Genomic DNA, 17,360 nt, shown 5'->3' on the forward strand with positions numbered 1-17,360 from the left:
TTTGGCGAGGGAAATCGACGCACGTGACCTGACGTCAGGTGACCATTCAACCACTCAGTTTCCCCGCTAAATTTAGCGGGGAAATATGCTACACGTGACACATCGATTCCCTCACTCCACCCCTCTCTTCCCTTCACCCTACTTTTCTCTCCCCTCCTTTTCCCTCCTAGCAACATCTCCTAGATAACCTATGTAAGGGGTCTCAAACCCATTTGAGGTCGGGGGTCAGATATCTCACCCCCGAAAGGTCGAGAGTAAATGTTTAGGGGGAGGGGGGGGGGGGGGGGGGGGGGATTCTTATGGAACAACGGACTTTATGTTCTTGCTTTTTGATAAAAAAAAATTAAAATGACACCGCCTCGGCATCATGCTGATATGTTTTGTATAAAAGAACAGAGTACGCAGACTGTAGTTCGCGTTGCTAGATTCACTCTGGAATTATTCGAACTCAAGATGTTCCGAGAAAAAAAAAACATTTCATCATACGCCAGTTATTGCTTTCATGGCGATTTTTATTGAGCACTCTTATAAAACACTCGCATTTTTATGGTGATGTTTTCTGAAGGTTAGAATTCCTAGTTCGTAGCTCGAGCCGTCACTCGAGCTTAGCGAAAGTTCATACAGCTGAAGTGACCAGAAGCTGGAAAGCAAAAAATTAAAACGAAAAAATGGGAATCATAAGAGCACAGCTACGTGTCGAGCGGAAATGCATCGCTGACATTAGATTATTATGGCGCATGCAAATTCTAGCGCTGTAGACACGGGAATACAGGCTCGGAGCCGGTTACTTGCGGGCCGTGACCCAGAGAGTCGCGGGCCCCATGCGGCCCGCGACTCATGTTGCTCCCAGGGTGCTCTTCCTCATCCATCTCTTCCTCGGTCCCCACCCACCTCCAATCCTTTTGTGATATCCTATAATCATATAACGCATTATAATTCTATGAAGTACTTTAATGCATTTCATGCGTTATAGTACTTTAAAGGTAAAGGTACCTGCCAATTGTTGTTGTTTTTTTCTCAACCTTTATATCGCGCTTTTGGTGAGCGTCGCTGACTGAAAAATTAAAAGCGCGGTTTCTTGAAGAGTGAATTTCAGTTTGAATCACGCGGCAGTGTCGTTCACCGGCGGCGGCTACATGACATTACCGAGCATAGATGGCGCTAGTTCCCCGTAAGTTTTGTAGAGAGCCTCCATTTAAGAGAGGGAACAACACAAACTAAGGAGGGGGTTTGCAATTTCATGGAAGACGCCTCCTGCGCCGATTAGTCGCAAGTGCGCATGCGTGGCGTTGTCGCAGGGTGAGGAGGAAAGCGATCGGAGAGGCCGAGACGCTTGCAGACGACCAACGCTTTTGTCGCCACCTCGCAGCTCGTGGTACAAACCTAGCCAATACACCACGTGACCCTTTTGAGCAGCTAGAAACACTCTGTAATCTAGGCACACCAAAGTTGCGCGGAGCTGGCGCCATCTGTGATCCGATGCGTGATGTATCGAGCTCTCGTACTTCTGCTACTGACTGGATACCTTTCATCAAAATCGTCAAGATATCAAGTTGCAATGTTCAGTACATGGAACGTATTGGGCGAGGACGTTCTCGCCCTCCTTTCTCCGATGGGACTAGCATTGGGTGAAACATGATCGTTTTCTATACTCTATTTCACCTTATGATGCACTGCAGGAAAGGCTACGAGCGCGAGCCCCTTGCTCTAGGGCGCATCTAGGCGGCACAAGCTCTCGTGCACCAAGGGCAGCTGCCAACGCTATGAGCTCGCGCTTCTAGCCTTCGCTGCGGTACAACTTAAGGTGAAACGGAGTATAAAATAGTTTATACTCTGTGCGCTGTGAAGAAAAACTCTGGAAGATAACGGACACCACTGCCAAAAGATTGAGTGCTCAGATGAAAGATAATAATATTACTATTACTATTAGTATTATTATTAATATTATTGCTCATTTTATGTGCCCAAAACAACCACGCTGGTCTGCACATTGGCGCACACAAGAAGATAAGAAGAAACACAACACACGCACAGCATCGAATGTACAAATCAACGTGACTACAAATAGGGGGCACACAAGAACAATCACGCGGATCTTCACATTGACGCATGTTTCGTCAATGTGAACTTCCAACGTCTTAAACATCCGTTTTTGCTCTCTCATGTGTTCAAGATGTTGACGACATTCCTTATTCTCCAAGCAGTAGTATCACCTCCATGGTCCACTAGAAGACTATACATTTCTAGAAATAAAACTGTCTGGAAAAAGACCCGAAACAAACACTTTTCTTTCATCAGAGACAATTCCCGGACTTATATGGGAAGAAAAAAATCAAGGATACGCTACTACCGCTACATTTTCGGCAAAAGCTGAGCGCTCGGCGATGCGCCGTTTATTTTTGCGGTGACGAAAACCCTGTAATTGTTCGGGATGGACGCGCTGTATACACGCAATTACATTGTTTTGAAAATGGCTCAAATTTAAAACAAACAATTTATAAAACAAAGATCTCCCAATATTTTTTTTTTCTTTTTTTCCTTTTGTAGCAGTCGCCCAACACTATTTAAGGAGTCTAATGGCTAATTCGGGTGGTCATTCCCCGGCAAAATATTTTGCCCTATCTTAGGCAAGAGCGTTCGCGCGCCATCCGAACGCTCTTAGGCAAGAGCGTTCGGATGGCGCTTCTCGGGCAGCACCGAGAGGTCGGGCAGCTTGTCTGCCAGACTGTGTCCGGTATCGATATATACGAATCGAGGAAAGCGAACGAAAGGTAACAATGCTCGCAGAAAGTGGGTTCGAGTGGAAAAAGATAGCTATGCGGAGGGCAAGTTCGTCTGCTTCTTGCGCAAGGGGTAGCGGTGACGTCAGAACGCCGAGTCCTGATTGGCTGATCGCGACCCCCTATCGGAGCGTCGTCTGCTCGCAACGTCGTCTGCGTCTGTCTTATTTTTCCTACGACTTTCGGAAGTGCAGAGGCCAGATTCACAAAACGATCTTACGCCAAAAATGTGCATACGACAAAACTTAAGAACAAATTCGCATTCACGAAACGAAATTTTCGTAAGTTTTGCGCAGGTTACGACGAAATCCTACGACAGCTCCGAAGGTGTCTTATGCACTTCTTACGGTCAAATCAGCATGGCAGACAGCGTCGCGGTCGCGACGACCCACGGACGTTTATTTTTCTACGTGCGCTTCTCACGCGTCCCGACTTCAAGCAGCAAGAAAAAAAGTAAAGAGTACTTGAAACAGACCACGACGAACAAGAACGCTGGATCCACAAACACCCGGGAAAAGCTCCAACGGCCACGATTCCACCGAACGCGACCAAGCGAGCTCAGCAGTTAGGCCTAGCAGGCACTTCGGGACTCGGCGACCGTCTGCCCACGACCGGCTGGCGTGCTGAATGGAATATGGCCGCGCGACCCTTGTGAACCCTTCCCGTATTATACTTTGATCGCTGATCTCAATTTTATAATAAGAGGTGAATTTCTTCCTCTTGTTATCTCCTTGTTTCCCGAGGCAACGATGACTCTCGCCGGTGAAAAAGCGGTGAATCTCCGACAGACGCAGGAAAGGTAAAGCAGCCATCGCTTTGACTAACAGACGTAAAGCAGACGACGTTAACTGCGCCAACCCGCCGACACCGTTAAAGAATGAGGGGTCTCGCCGCATAGGAAAGGAGGAAAAATGTATTTGGGAGGGAACTTGCGGGCACTAACACGCTCACTCTCGGTTCTTAGCAAACAAACCACGGCGCCTCGGGACACCTCGCCAGTCACTATTTGACTTCCCTCCTTGATGCGCGTCTGCTAGTTGTTCGACAAAAACAACGTACCGCTCGAGTTATTTCGTCTGCCCTGACCTGCACTTCCGAAAGTCGCAGGAAAGGTAAGACAGACGCTGACGATGTTGCGAGCAGACGATGTTGCGAGCAGACGACGTTGCAAAGGAGCAGACGATGCTCAGATAGGGGGTCGCGATCAGCCAATCAGGGCTCGGCGTTCTGTCGTCACCGCTACTTCCTTTCTCATGCGCAGAAGACGAAAATGAGCCCACTTGCGAGGCGAATTGAGACAGGCACTCCTTTGTGCTCCGAGAAAAGATAGCAAAAACAACGAAGATAAGGATAAAATGTTTTAAAGAAAGCTCGCGCAAGGTCAGCTTGCTCCGGTTAACAACCTATTATTACACCGCTTTAAAAAAAAATGTATCGGTAGTGCTGCAGCTCGACGCTTGAAAGCGCATTACTACTTCAAAGGGATGAGATCAATGAAAGGACTGAGGGTTCCAGAAAAAAGTAATGACGAGGAAATATAATATAAACAGCGAAGCTGGTAAGCCGTCTGGGAGTCTCGCAAAATGGCAGCAGTTCTTCGTAAATACAAGCAAAATATATTAATATTTCGCGTAACGCTCCCCACATATTTATTAATCTGCTCTCCTCTTAAGTTTATAATTTAAATCCTGTAAGCGTGCAAATGTGTTTATCCACATCTCAAGGTCCGAATATATGTTTCTGATGCATACTGCGTGCTTGGTCTCGTCAAATAATCGGAAAAGTTACCGAATCTCACGGGCGACCCAGGCCAACAAAAACGCCAACTGCCGGTGCTTTGTGCTGGGGTGGAGAGGGTCACGTGTTGCGCCACTAGCGCGATTTCGGTTGTCGGTTCCACCTGAAAAGGCTCGCCGGCGATTGACCACCCGAATTCACCTTAGCTTTATCAAAATTTTACCGAAGATTTTCCAGGTTCGCAAAACCACTCGAAGCGCGAGGTTCGACAAAAAGGATCGGGATGTCCTACCCGCTACCCTTATCGTGATGACTCAAAAAGCTACCTGTTACCTCCTGGGATTGGGTTCTTCGTCGTGTTCCTCGTGTCGGCATCCGCACAAGACGGGCCCAGGATAGGGAGGAACGTCTTGACCCACTTGTTTCCAGTGGCGTAGTGCCACTCGGAGGTGTCTACTACCAGCGTCCTTCCACTGCGCAACGCCACCACCAAGCACCAGAGGAGGTTGTGGACACCCGATGCCAGTCCGCACTTGTTCGTGAGAGGACAAAAGAGCTTCGGAGCCGCACTGCAATTGGCCGGATTCTGGAGAAAAACGCAGAAATTGTGAGTAGATATGTTCGTTTCTTTTTCTTCCGAAGTCTGAGCGCAGCCGACGCTGGGTCCTTCCATTTCAAACGTTCCAGACGTTGCGCTCGACCATTTTCGAGGTTTAAAGGAAATCCGTGACTTTTTACCCCAAGGTCCTTAACCTGCTCCATAAATAGTTTCACCGAATTTTTTTTCCACCGTATCTGAAGAGGCCCAAAATGCATTTCTGTACGCTCCTCATGATGTCGTCGTAGGGCATAAAATAGTAGAGGTCTTCAACGTCTACGGCGAAAGCAATGCAGCTTTTTGGGTTCTTTTCCTTCAGGAACTCAATGACAGCCAAGGAACTCGGGATGCCAAAAGGGTCACCTATAACCAGCGAGTCGAGTCAAGTGTAAATGTCTTTCATTTTTATTCTGAGGAGTATTTTGTTTTGCGGAGTATTTTGTTTTGCGGCTCCAAATATCTTTAATTTCTAATAATTCTACGGGGCTTTCAACACAAAAAACAGTTATAAATGTCAGCTAAGCACAAAGCAGTAATTAAACAAAAAATGAAAGACATTTACAAATCCCTGTAATGCGAAATTAGAGAGCAGCTCTTGAGGAGGAGGAGGATAGGGTACGGAGGGGAGGGTATGCTCCACCTCCTCGCCTCCTCCCATCTTCCTCACCACCTTGTCGCCTTCCCCTCCTTTGCTCCTTCTTCTCTCTCCTGCTCTCCCCTACTCCTCCTCCTCCTTTCTTCCTCCACTACCCTCTTCCTCCGTACCCTTCCCTCCTCCTCGTCCGGCTTTCCCTCTCCTCCTCCTCCGTGCCCTCCCTTCCTCCTCCGTCATACCCTCCCCGCCTCCAACAGTTTCCCCTCTAAATTTAGCTGAAAAATTGATGCCACGTGACCTCAACAGCGATTCAATTCCCCGCTCAATTTAGCGGGGACGGGCAAACCCACCAATACGAACAACGCCGTGACGGTGCACTTTGGTGGTGCTTGTAGCGTCGTCTAAAATATAACGGAGTGTAGCCGACTAAACGCTCTCCAATTCCCGGGATTTCTTTTTTTTTTTTTTTTTTTTACGCGAAGTTTGCAAATTTATGCGCCGGGAAACTGAGGGAGAAAAGTGGACGAGAGTGCGCGGGATCTTCAGAGCAGAGAGCTCTGGTTGGAATGATTAGTGGGTATATCCAGCCGGCCACAACCAGACGGCTCCAGCAGAGTGCGAGCCCACGCTTGTACTCCGTCTCGTTGTAACTTGGCAGAGGGTGAACGATAAGCCCCACATTGTGTGCCGACGGCTTCCATATGCGCTATGTACAGAGTCATGATTTCGAACATCAAACGAAAGATGAACAGTGCCTCAAGCATTTGCACGACTGCAGATATCTGGTCAACCAACCACAAAAGCTTCATGGGCATGACAGCTCATTGGTTCACATAAAACCTTCAGAGAGAATTCTGCGGCATTGCCAGCCGTCGCATGACAGGAAGACACACAATCATTTGACAAAATTGGTGGAATGATCTCGGAGATCCATGGCGAATTTGTTGGTTATGACCAGTGCTCCGAAATTGTATACACAGCAACAGACAACGCAAGCAACATTGTAAAGTCGTTTAAGATGTTTGGTGTTGTAGAGAATGTATCTGAAGAGTTCCAGCGGGTTCCCCCCGTGCAGGCTCAGGTAGGCGAACCTGATTTGAGTTCTGGCTTTGATGATGGAGGCAATAGTGATGAGGTTTCTTTTCCTGGCATTAGTGAAATCATGAGCCAACCGAATGAGTGCCTGGTGTCACTTCCATCCGACATGAGGTGCGCCGTTCACACATTAAACCTGATTGCAACCACTGACGTAACCAACGCTCTATCGAAACAAGGCGGTCCATAAGCTCTGGGGCAATGCCAAAATGCTTCAAACTGTGGTCAGCTTTCAATCAGAACGATCTAGAAGCAAATGTGGTTCAAGATCTTACTGGCATGTGGCTTCGAATGCCAGGAGAAACACGGTGGAACAGCACCTTCGATGCCGTTCGTTGGTTAACAGAAAAAAATAGTGAAACACCCTCTGCCAGGAATAATCGAGAAGCTAAAATTACCCCCGTTTTTCGCAGTGAAGTGGAGTGTTTAAAGGAGTACGCCACCGTGTTTTCGCCCTTGGCAGAAGCCCTCCACAGACTGCAGGGGGAAAAGCATTGTTTCCTCGGCGAACTAATGCTCACTGTCCAACAGATTGTATATAAAATCAATCTGTGTAGCCTCAGCGAACTCTCAAACACTCTTCAGAGCTTGCTGAAGCCCTCGTTGCAGGGTTGCAGAAGAGATTTGGTGAGACGATTAACTTCGCAGAAGGGAGTAAGGTCTTTACGGTTGCGGTTGTTTGTCATCCCACCTTCAAGCTTCGTTGAGTTCCCAAAGAAAAGAAGGAGTGGGCAAGAAATTGCTTCACTCTGAAGCAGCGGTGAAACACGCCAGTTTATGCGTAGGGGGAGCAAGCTCTTCAAGGCATGTATACATCAGATAAACAAGATACATTCTTCGATTTCGATGAAGACGGTGCGGGCCCCAAAGCTGTGTTCGGAGAGCCTGTGAGGATGGTGTGCTTGACTTAGAACAGGCCGCTGGTAATACAGAATGGCTAGAGCTGTCTTCTCGTGTTAAGGATGTTTTCATCCAACTGAACTGCGTGTTACCTTCCTCTGCTCCGCTATAGAGCGTATTTTTTACACCGGAGCCTTAGTTGAGACGCCAAGACGAAACCGCATGTCGGACTCCATGTTCCAAAAGCTGTTGCTTTCCAAAGCTAATGAGAAGTCTTCGTATAAGTAAATTGTTTTGTAATAAATGATTTTGGTTTAATTGCCTGCATGAGCGAGCTTCCACAGCACTTGTCTTTTCTGTTGTTTTGAGAAGACAAGAACTATACTCTGCCTCAGTCGTTGTGAACAGCGCTGAGAAAGACACGGGGACGAGCGCAATTGGTCTGTGCAGTGCCCAACTGTTGCGCAAAGACTCGTGGAAATTGAAGTTCTTTCAAGAACCATGGGCACGCGTCCGAGGTTTTCCTACTTACGCACGTAACTGTTGAGGTGGACTATAAGTCTGCACTAACCTCTAACATGTGAAAAAGCGCTATTCGTCTTTGGAGACCTCATCTCGTCATTTCTCTGAGGGAAATGATAGTGGCTATACGATTGACGCACATAAGCGCATTATAACTTTATTGTGTGCAATAGATCGTCAGCGCGAGAGAAAGAGTTTACTGTGTGACCCTTTGACCAGTTTCAATATTTGCTGCCATTTCCTCAAATAATTAATGTCCCCCTCTATTATGCGCTCAAGTACGCATGGGACTACGCGTATAATAAAGGATTTTGGTAAGAAGTACTTGTACTTACATTGCCTCCTTGTACTTACTACTTTGCTTGAAGTACATAACCTCTCAACTACTTTGTGCCTGACTTCAAGCACTTTTTTATGTACTTTACCGAACACTGAATGCAGTGTGGAGACAAAGGTAGCTAGGTAGCTTTAGGACCAATCCTCTGAATCGGATCTAAGAGTGTCTCGAAATCCCAGCTAGAAGATCAGCGCGCCAGGCGAATGCTCGGCTACTTTTCCGAGCAGCCAGATACGAAAAGCCTATCGAACCATTCACGTCTGCATGCCCGCTCGAAAAATGGCAGCCTTCAATGCGGACGCAGATGCCGGTTTTCGCTGCGAAAGTCTCTCTTTCAAGTTTCTACGCAACAGCGGAAGCGACTGGCTTCACGTGGGCGATCGTCTGGCACGGGCCTCCACAGCTCTCACTTTGAAGTCGACGCGCGTCACAGCGCTCCGAGTCAGAGGACTGCGCGATCCGAAAATCTGAGAGCACTCTGAAAGAACCTGCCAAATATACCTGGAGCGCCCGACTTCGACAAGCCGAATGTTCATCGGCTTCTCAAAGTGCTCCAAGATACTGGAAATCGACCAGCCTTACATACCATGAGAAAGGAATCGAAGAGGCGGCTGGTTCTATGACAATTATGAACAAATATTTTATTAGATCTTTTAATATGCTTTCCAGGCATCATTTTACGCTTTTAGACATGCATTTTAAGCTTTCCGTTAAAGTTGCAATCTATATTCTTCGGCGGCACGATTCGACACCTTAGTGCCCGGTAATATTCGAGAACATTGAAAATAATTGTTCCTTTTATCGGAAGTTGTCTTGGCGAGGCCGCAGTAATCAATAATTTATTTTCGGAGATTAGCAGGAACAGAAGGCCCCCGTCTCGCCTTGTTCTCTTATTTGCACTGAATGTAATTAAATGAAGTTCTTTGAAGCATATAATTTAAAAAAAAATTATTTTTTCACTGTGTTAACGATATTATTGACGCTTGGCTTGCACTCGGGCATATTTTTTTAACATACAAGGAAACCACGAGCAAAAGTATGCATCCCTAAACTTATTCCCACACTTATAGACCAGAGCCTAGATTATCACACAATCATGTGTGCACAAAAAAAATATTTACTAAGCAAGGTCTAAAAAATATATATCAGTGCATCTACTTCACGGCCGGCCATTTAGCATTGGACCTACGAGATTCTCTCGATCAATGCCAAGACGACCCAAACACCTTTCAAGCGACAAATTAAGTAAGCCATGTGACACTTAAGACGGCATTCACAGTTGTGACGTCGTGATATGTGTCGCCTTCGATCCTCTACTTTTAGGTCTTAAAGAAAATCGGTGCAACCTTACAGAGCGTTCGCTCCGAAGATTGCACAGGCTGGCTCCACGGGAGTTTTGCTAAAAAGATGACGCGTGAACAATTTTTTTTTTTTTTTTTTTTGCGGTGCATGTGGGGAGAGGAATTGAGGGAAAGGAGACGATTTGAATGATTATTGGCAGGATTAGTGGGTCGACGCAAAAGCTATCTTTCTTTCTATCTTACTGCATCTCCCTCTAATCGGAGCAAACAAGCGCGTCGCGTCTGCTCCTCGTGCAGTGTCTCGCGTTCAAACGCGTTCAAACAGAGTGACCAAGGCGACTGGCCTTTGGGTCCACTCACTCATCCTTCCAATCAGAGCCCGGCACTCTGACGCCATCAAATGCTGTCGGCTCCTCCTCTCCCTCAGTTTCCCTCGTGTCTTCCACTGACGTTACTTGGTCAGACATAATGACGAGGAAAAGGACGCGTGAGAGCGTTGTTTTCGCTGCGTAAACGAAACGCTTCTGGCAACCAGAAAGAGGGACTGACTGACGTCACGTGCGAGCTTCGCATAGGTCTGGATTGCCAAATGTACCAAATGAATTTAAAAAAAATAAGAAACTGATAACTTCTACAATAATTAAGCTTTAGCCAAATAGACCAAGGAATCTACTTACTTGCAAATCGTGAATCGTTTGTTGTACGTAGTTTTGAAGTTTCTTCATATTTTCCGCAACACGGTCTTGCACACCATCCATATTCTTTAGATGCTTGACGTCCAGTTGCGCGATTCTGAATGTGACGTGACCACCACGAAGTAACGAAGGTGCGTCGAACATAAATAGTTCAGATATTAGTAGCGAACGCATTGGACATTTACCATGGTACACTGCCTGACAAACACCTATTGCACAGGCTAAGAGAAACAGGTACACACCATATAAGTTTTGCGTCATACTGCGGTTCTTTTCTATTCTCTCCAAGCGATGGACAGTCATGTTTTTTGCTTTGTTTTTTAAGCTACGAATGACATGTTTGCCTCCTCACTTTTCGGGAGATATCTATATTGACTGTTTGCTAACCAAGCAGTGGGAATAAGGTATGGCAACCTGTTCTGTCGGTTTCTTGAGCTGCCCAATCTAGACAAATTTTTAGAACACCCATGCTTCACTCTTCCCGGCATGATATCTATTATTTATTCCTAAATTCAAAATTTTGATGGCGAAAACGTACAATGATGAGGAGCCAAAACCAAAGTTCAAATTTTACCGCTTTCTCCAGTCGGTTGACGTTACAGATATAACTTGCAAGTCGAACACAGTGTTTTGCACACATTGTTTCGTTTTTTCCTGGCGTGAGCTTAACCAGCATTCATTTCACACCACTCTTTGTGACCCGCCAAGAACAAGCTGAGAGAAATATTACAACACATGACTCACGGTTTCATTGTTGCCAGTAGAACCCCTCGACCACACAGACCAACTTTAAAAAAAACTTTCGAAAACTTCGCGAGAAAAAAACAATATTGTGACTTTTACCTTAAGTTACTATAGTTGAAGTGCGTCTATTACTAGACCCCTTTCAAAAGTTAGCGGCAACGTCTATCCTCTATTGCTTAATCACACTCTGAGTACAGATTGGACACGAGCGCTACGTCATCGCTCGGTGAGGACTTGGATTCAATCACGCGCTTCCTTGTCCAAGGATGAATGGATGAATGCTAACGGCTGCACTCTTTAAATCTGACGGCAGCTTGCGCCGCCGTGCCTAAAGTGCTTGAGACAATGGCGACCGCCAATGTTGCCTGGTGAACTTTTGAAAAGAGTCTATTCTGAGGCAAATTATAGAGTGTTTAAAAATTTCGCCGAAACTGCCTTATAAGGTCCTGTTGAGACGAAATACATGTACGTCACTCGTAAAATCAAAAGCATTCAAACTAAAGGCTAGCTCACAGTACCTTTCTCTTACGTCCCTTTAGTTATGGGCGGCTTACGTCTGCTTACGCTGCGAGTCACCGGGCATGCGAGCTTCGCATAAAGCGTGGCAACAAACCCAAGAAGTAACTTTGCACGCAGCATACGGAGCATGGATGTATCGAATACTCATGACATAACGTAAGAAAACGTGTAAATGGGTCTTTATTTCCTGGTCATTTACTGCGAATTCATGACGCGCTGTTTTAATACATGCCAACCTCACGCCGTCAACGTTTTAATCTAACTTGTTTTTCTATCGGGGCTCGAAGGCATCACAGAGAGGAGTGCAATACTGTAACACAGATGTAAAAGTAAAACTAATACTAACGCAAAAATATAATATTCCAACGAAACATTCTTTACACAAATTAGTAATTGCAATATTAAACTTAGCAAGCTTTAGTAATTGTAGCTGTATAACTTGGGAAAGACGATTCCAGTCAGTCGGGTTTCGGGGCAAGGAGAAGTAGATGTGCTGTATCGGGGTTATCCTACATTTTAATTAATCATTGGTTTATGATGACGTGTAAGATGCTTGTGAAAATAACGAATGGCGTAACAAACGTGACTTTGCGCATCAAACAACCTTTGCCTTCTTTGAAGACAACGGAATTCTGACTATCTGTAAATGTGAGGTAAGGCTTTGGATATTCCGTCATAATAAAGAGAAATTGACCCGACGAGTAATCTCGTAGATGACGATTCGTTTCGCGATAAGCGAAGAATACAACAAGGGGAAGCAAATACTATAAAGTTGTCTCTCCGGTTCTTTTTCAAGGAAGCATTCCACAAATATCTGAAGTGCAAGCCCTACTCAGGCCTCGTTCTAAAATTCACTCAATCTTACTCCAGGGTAAGGGTTTTGAACCTTGGCGCTCTAAAACCTACCCGCGTCCAGCGCTTTTCAATTTGTGTTGTCACGTGACACGACCCGCCGAAGGAAACTCGGATTCATTTGGGTAAGATTTGGAACACAGCCGCAATAAGATATGCGTCACGTACCTCAAAAAGTCCATAGATTTCTCAAGAATAAGTGATTTAGGCTCCTTTTTTTTCTGATCCTTCTTGGTTCGTAAATTATATATAAGAAAATTCCGCATGTCGTTTATTCCAAGTTGAAGTCGGTTGAATATTGTTGCTTGCTTGTCTTGAGACTCTGAAAAAGAAAAAAAAAGAGCTGATAGGAATAACAAATGTAACTCGCTTTCTATTTCTTGTTACACTTTAGGGGTTCGGTAAGCATTCATAGATCACGAAGAAGTAACTCTCAGATAAATACTGATATTGCCACGAGGAAGAAAACACAGGCTGTAGCAGGTGCCGTGGCGGCGTCATCGGTGCCTGGGGCGTGCCGTTCGGAAAAAGCAACAACCGCCATTTAGTAGACGCCAGTCTCTTCTCCCAATTATCGTAACAATATTTAAAAGTAAAAAAAGTGTTCATCGCGCAGTAATAATTAAAACCTGAGCGCGCCCGTGCAGTCTGAAATAAGGTTACGTTCAATCCCTCGCCAACAAATGACAGACCTTCGTATACAAACACGCAAATGCGTGCGCGATGAACGCAGATGGATACACTTCCACCGAGGCACGCCACGCATGCACGCACACGGTACAGAACCAAGTGAACGCTCACACAGGCCGCCGTCGCTAATAGATGGCGGTAGCTGTCCAGAGTTTTGTGTCGAGATTTGTTTGCCCACGGACACGATACTAGAGAAGCTAGCTCTTAACAGCTCCGTTGTAAAAACACGCATACTTGAACACGCATACACATTTAGATGCGATGCGCGCGTGTATAGACAAATGCAGACGCAGATACTTCCCCCGCAGGCGACTCACATACATACAAAAACAGACACATAAGGGCAAGAAAACATGCGCCTTCTTGAGCACATGAACGCCTAAAAAAGCAAGGGTTTGCTTTTTTACATACACAGACACCAACTTACTTTACACACATAAAAACAAACATAAAACCGCTGACACTCAGAAACACGCGCGTTCAAACCCAGCTATGCAAGAACAAACTTACAAAACAGGACCATCAAACACACACACACTTGTGTGCGTTTGTGGATGCCCTCACAAGCACACGCATACCAAACCGACTCACCGACTCACTTACATACGCACACAGGTGTGCGAACACACTTTTACAAATATATCGATACAAACAAGAGCCTACAAATACAACAAACACAGACTACTCGCTCTGAACACGTCACATTCAGGAAACACGGTGGCGACAGCAACTCAACAAGTTCACCGAAAGTTGGTCAACTTTGTTCTTGGCCGCCCTGTTGCCCGACAAACCTGTCACACCGCAGGAACGTCAGCACAACGCAGGCGCCAGCAACAATGTAGTCTTGGTGCACACCGAGACAACTTTCGGCAACAAAAACAGCTGCAACTCGTGTTGGACGACGGATTATGCCCAGATCGGCGGCGGAGCTAATGTTGTGCCGTCAACACGAAAACACGGATGACATCGATGGCAGACATCACTATCAATAACATGGTTTGTTTAAGCGCTTACTTAAGTTATTGGAAAACGCTATTTAACAATAATTAGGGTTGGCGCGCAGCTAAAATAGTTTCATGACTGTTTTTACTGCATAATTACGGGAAGTGATTGTCGCACCGGTCACAGCTAGGGCTGTGAACGCTAAGACGGTTGTTGAAATTAGAACTGCCGTGACCAGCTTACATTACTCCTAGTGAAATAAAATGGCATGCCTATACTCACACCTTGATACAATTTAATAAAAATCACGTACGAAAGCAAGCGATTAAAAAAATCGAAGCATGAAGACCACTATTTTGATTATGATTGTTGATGCTTGGAACTTGAAAACATCCGCTGTTAGATACCCGAATAGTTTCAAAAATCCCCAGGCCATTTTGGTGAATTAAACGATCACATAGCAGACGGTAAACGCAACTAGACAGGGTTGAAAAATATTTATTCCACCGGTCGTTATAAAAGACGACAGTCTCGTAGTTTTTAAGCACCTCAGTTGAGCTAAACAGCAAGCCATAAAGGACACTTTGGGGTACTGCCGGTGCTAATTTAATATTACACCAGAAATAGGAATCGCATGAAAGGCAGAACCCGGACAGAAACACTATACGGTGGCGTAAATCACGACCATAGCAGCGATCTCATCTTCCTCGGTTAGGGCTGGCTGCTTCGTCAGAGAACGAGGAGCATTTCGATAAAGTAGAGAGTGGAAATTTCGTCAAATTTTTTAATCACAGTAACTGGTTGATGTCGTTCCGTGGTAATTTCCAGCCGTGGAATGCACTAGCACTTTGTAAAGTCATATTTCCTGCGCCGCCGCGCCACGAACGAAGGTTCGAATGTAAACAATCAAGATGGCGGAGAGTTCCCCGTGTTGCCCACGCATTCAGCGCCATATGTGACAGGTTGTTCTCCAACTGCCGGACAACAAATCGGCGAACACAGTTACAGGGCGACAAAAGCGCGTTTCCTGATAGTTGCTCAGAACCAAGACTGCTTCGCGATCTTGGTTCTGAGCGGCGGATTATATCTTGCTGCTGCAAGAAGTAGCCGGGACAAAGCCGTTCCAGGACTGCAACGCGTAGCACCAGGAAAAAAAAAAAGTTTGCAATCCTTGTTGCTCTGACCGAAGGATGCGGCCTTCTGCTCGGCCGCTTTGTCGTGAGGACAGAACAAACCAAAGAAGCGAGCGAGCAGGCGGATATGAGGGATTTCTGTGGCGTTTCGTTTTCAATGAACAACGACACAACAAAAGAATTACGGTTGTTGTAATTTATTTTTGAAAATTTCTCTAGATGGCTTTGGCGCTTGACTCATATCGGAATAGCGTGGACAGATTGGCCGTCAGTTGTATTCAGTTACAAACATAATAGTCATTTATTTCCAAAAGAAGCGCATATAGCACTTTAATCAATAAAGGAAGACTGAGCTATAAAGATAACGACGTTAATAAAAAGATTGCAAAAATTGCTTTTCAAATATTTGTTTTTTCGCGAGCCTTATGGTGAATTCCACTCGCCGATCCAAAGCGGCTTCTAACATTCGTGAGGGAGGCAAGAGTTTCGTTCACTCCGAGGGACCCGCTCCAAATCGACTAGCGGAAGATGAACTCGCATCTTTGCAGCGACCCGCCGGATCCGCCCGAGGCGGTCCGCGGTTCAAAATAGCCTCTGCTCGGACTTGACGAGCCGACCAGCGCCTCAGCCGACTGAGCTGTCCGACGACCGGTCATGACTCACAACTGTCACTGTTTAGCTGCAGAAATAACACGCGACACAGTCCGGGTGAAAATATCCGTACCATAAGGAGCCCGTGTCACGAATAACGAGGAAGACGTCCGCGGTCGCCACCATCACATACCTTTCGGCCGCCCAGAAGCGGCGGGGAACGAACAGCGATCTCCATTGGTGGAGTTCAGGGGTGCTATGTTGCGCTTTTTGCACTCCCAGGAGACTAGGGAGAGGGAAGTGACGTCAACAACGCAGCAAACGCAGATTGGGTGTTGATTTCGTTTTCTTCTGTCAACATCCAATCTGCGTTTGCTGTGTCGTTGACGTCACTTCCCTCTTCCAAGTCTCCTGGGAGTGCAAAAAGCGCAACATAGCACCCCGGATTGCTGGGAAGATTTTACAAAGGGGTAACAAACCATCACTTGCCCAGTCGTTGCCTAGTCTGTTCTTGCTTTATTTCACGAGAAAACGCCGACGGCATGCAGTGTGAAAAGGTAAACAATCAGTGGCGGCAAAATGAACAGGCTTAACATTGCGGATTTTCTGTCGTTCTTTTTATCGCTCTTCCTCTCACGTTGACAGATGTCAGCGCTTACGATTCGCCACGCTCCAGTCCTGGCTTTGGATCCTTGAACTATGCGAGGTAAACGTTCGAGCCGTCAGAACAGATCCAAGTCGGCGGCCCGGATGGTCCGGCGACCTCGCCGCGCATGCGCAACGCCGAGATATAGCAAATGAGTGCGCTCGGCGCGCCTTTGTAAACTTCCGCCAAGCTCTCTGAAATCCCACGGTGCAAGTTAGGCGGGGTTGGAGGCGCTCCACGGGGGGGGCGCTGCTACAAATCTACGAGTGGAAGATGACCAACTTGAGCCGGATATACCGGTAGAAGATAAAGAAGGGCGATTTTGCAGCGCTCAAAGTCTGCTAACGGAATTATTAGTGTCTGAAAGAACCCTTTAATGGCGTTGCGCTAGCTCTCGTAACGCTGTAATGTGTAGCGGATTGCGAACGTTCTTCTAAAACTTAAACCCGGCATCCTCACATTGCAGGTATCACGTAACATCCACCTGCTGCTCAGTGGCGCCCCCTAGCCTGGTTGTCGCCGCGAGTAATCCTTGGGACCGGTGACACTGTGCTCTAACCAAACGTACCATCTTTCTTTTTTCTTTTTTTTTCCGTCGTATTTTCAGTTTTTGAAATTCCTTATATATATGTGTATATACAGGGTGTCACAAAAGAAAATTTACACGGTCTTTTTTATCGCAAAAATAAACTAGGCATCGACGAACGCTCATTCTGCGCCCAAAGGTAGAGCTAGAGGTCACA

At 46.2% G+C, this 17,360-nt stretch overlaps 1 protein-coding gene across 1 annotated transcript in view; it reads right to left on the reverse strand.

Annotated features, from left to right (window-relative positions):
• LOC115323511 (alpha-(1,6)-fucosyltransferase-like) overlaps positions 1-10,644 on the reverse strand; it is a 31,605-nt gene extending 20,961 nt beyond the window's left edge. Inside the window, exons 1-2 of the mRNA XM_040223564.1 lie at positions 10,483-10,644; positions 4,851-5,103 (exon numbers count right to left, since the gene is read on the reverse strand). Of these exons, the coding sequence (XP_040079498.1) occupies positions 4,851-5,103; positions 10,483-10,644 (415 nt within the window). The remainder of the gene's footprint in view (positions 1-4,850; positions 5,104-10,482) is intronic.
• Between the last annotated feature and the right edge of the window lie 6,716 nt (positions 10,645-17,360).

Source organism: Ixodes scapularis, unplaced genomic scaffold (assembly GCF_016920785.2).
Source record: "Ixodes scapularis isolate PalLabHiFi unplaced genomic scaffold, ASM1692078v2 PGA_scaffold4__175_contigs__length_147842914, whole genome shotgun sequence".
NCBI classification, from domain to species: Eukaryota; Metazoa; Arthropoda; class Arachnida; order Ixodida; family Ixodidae; genus Ixodes; species Ixodes scapularis.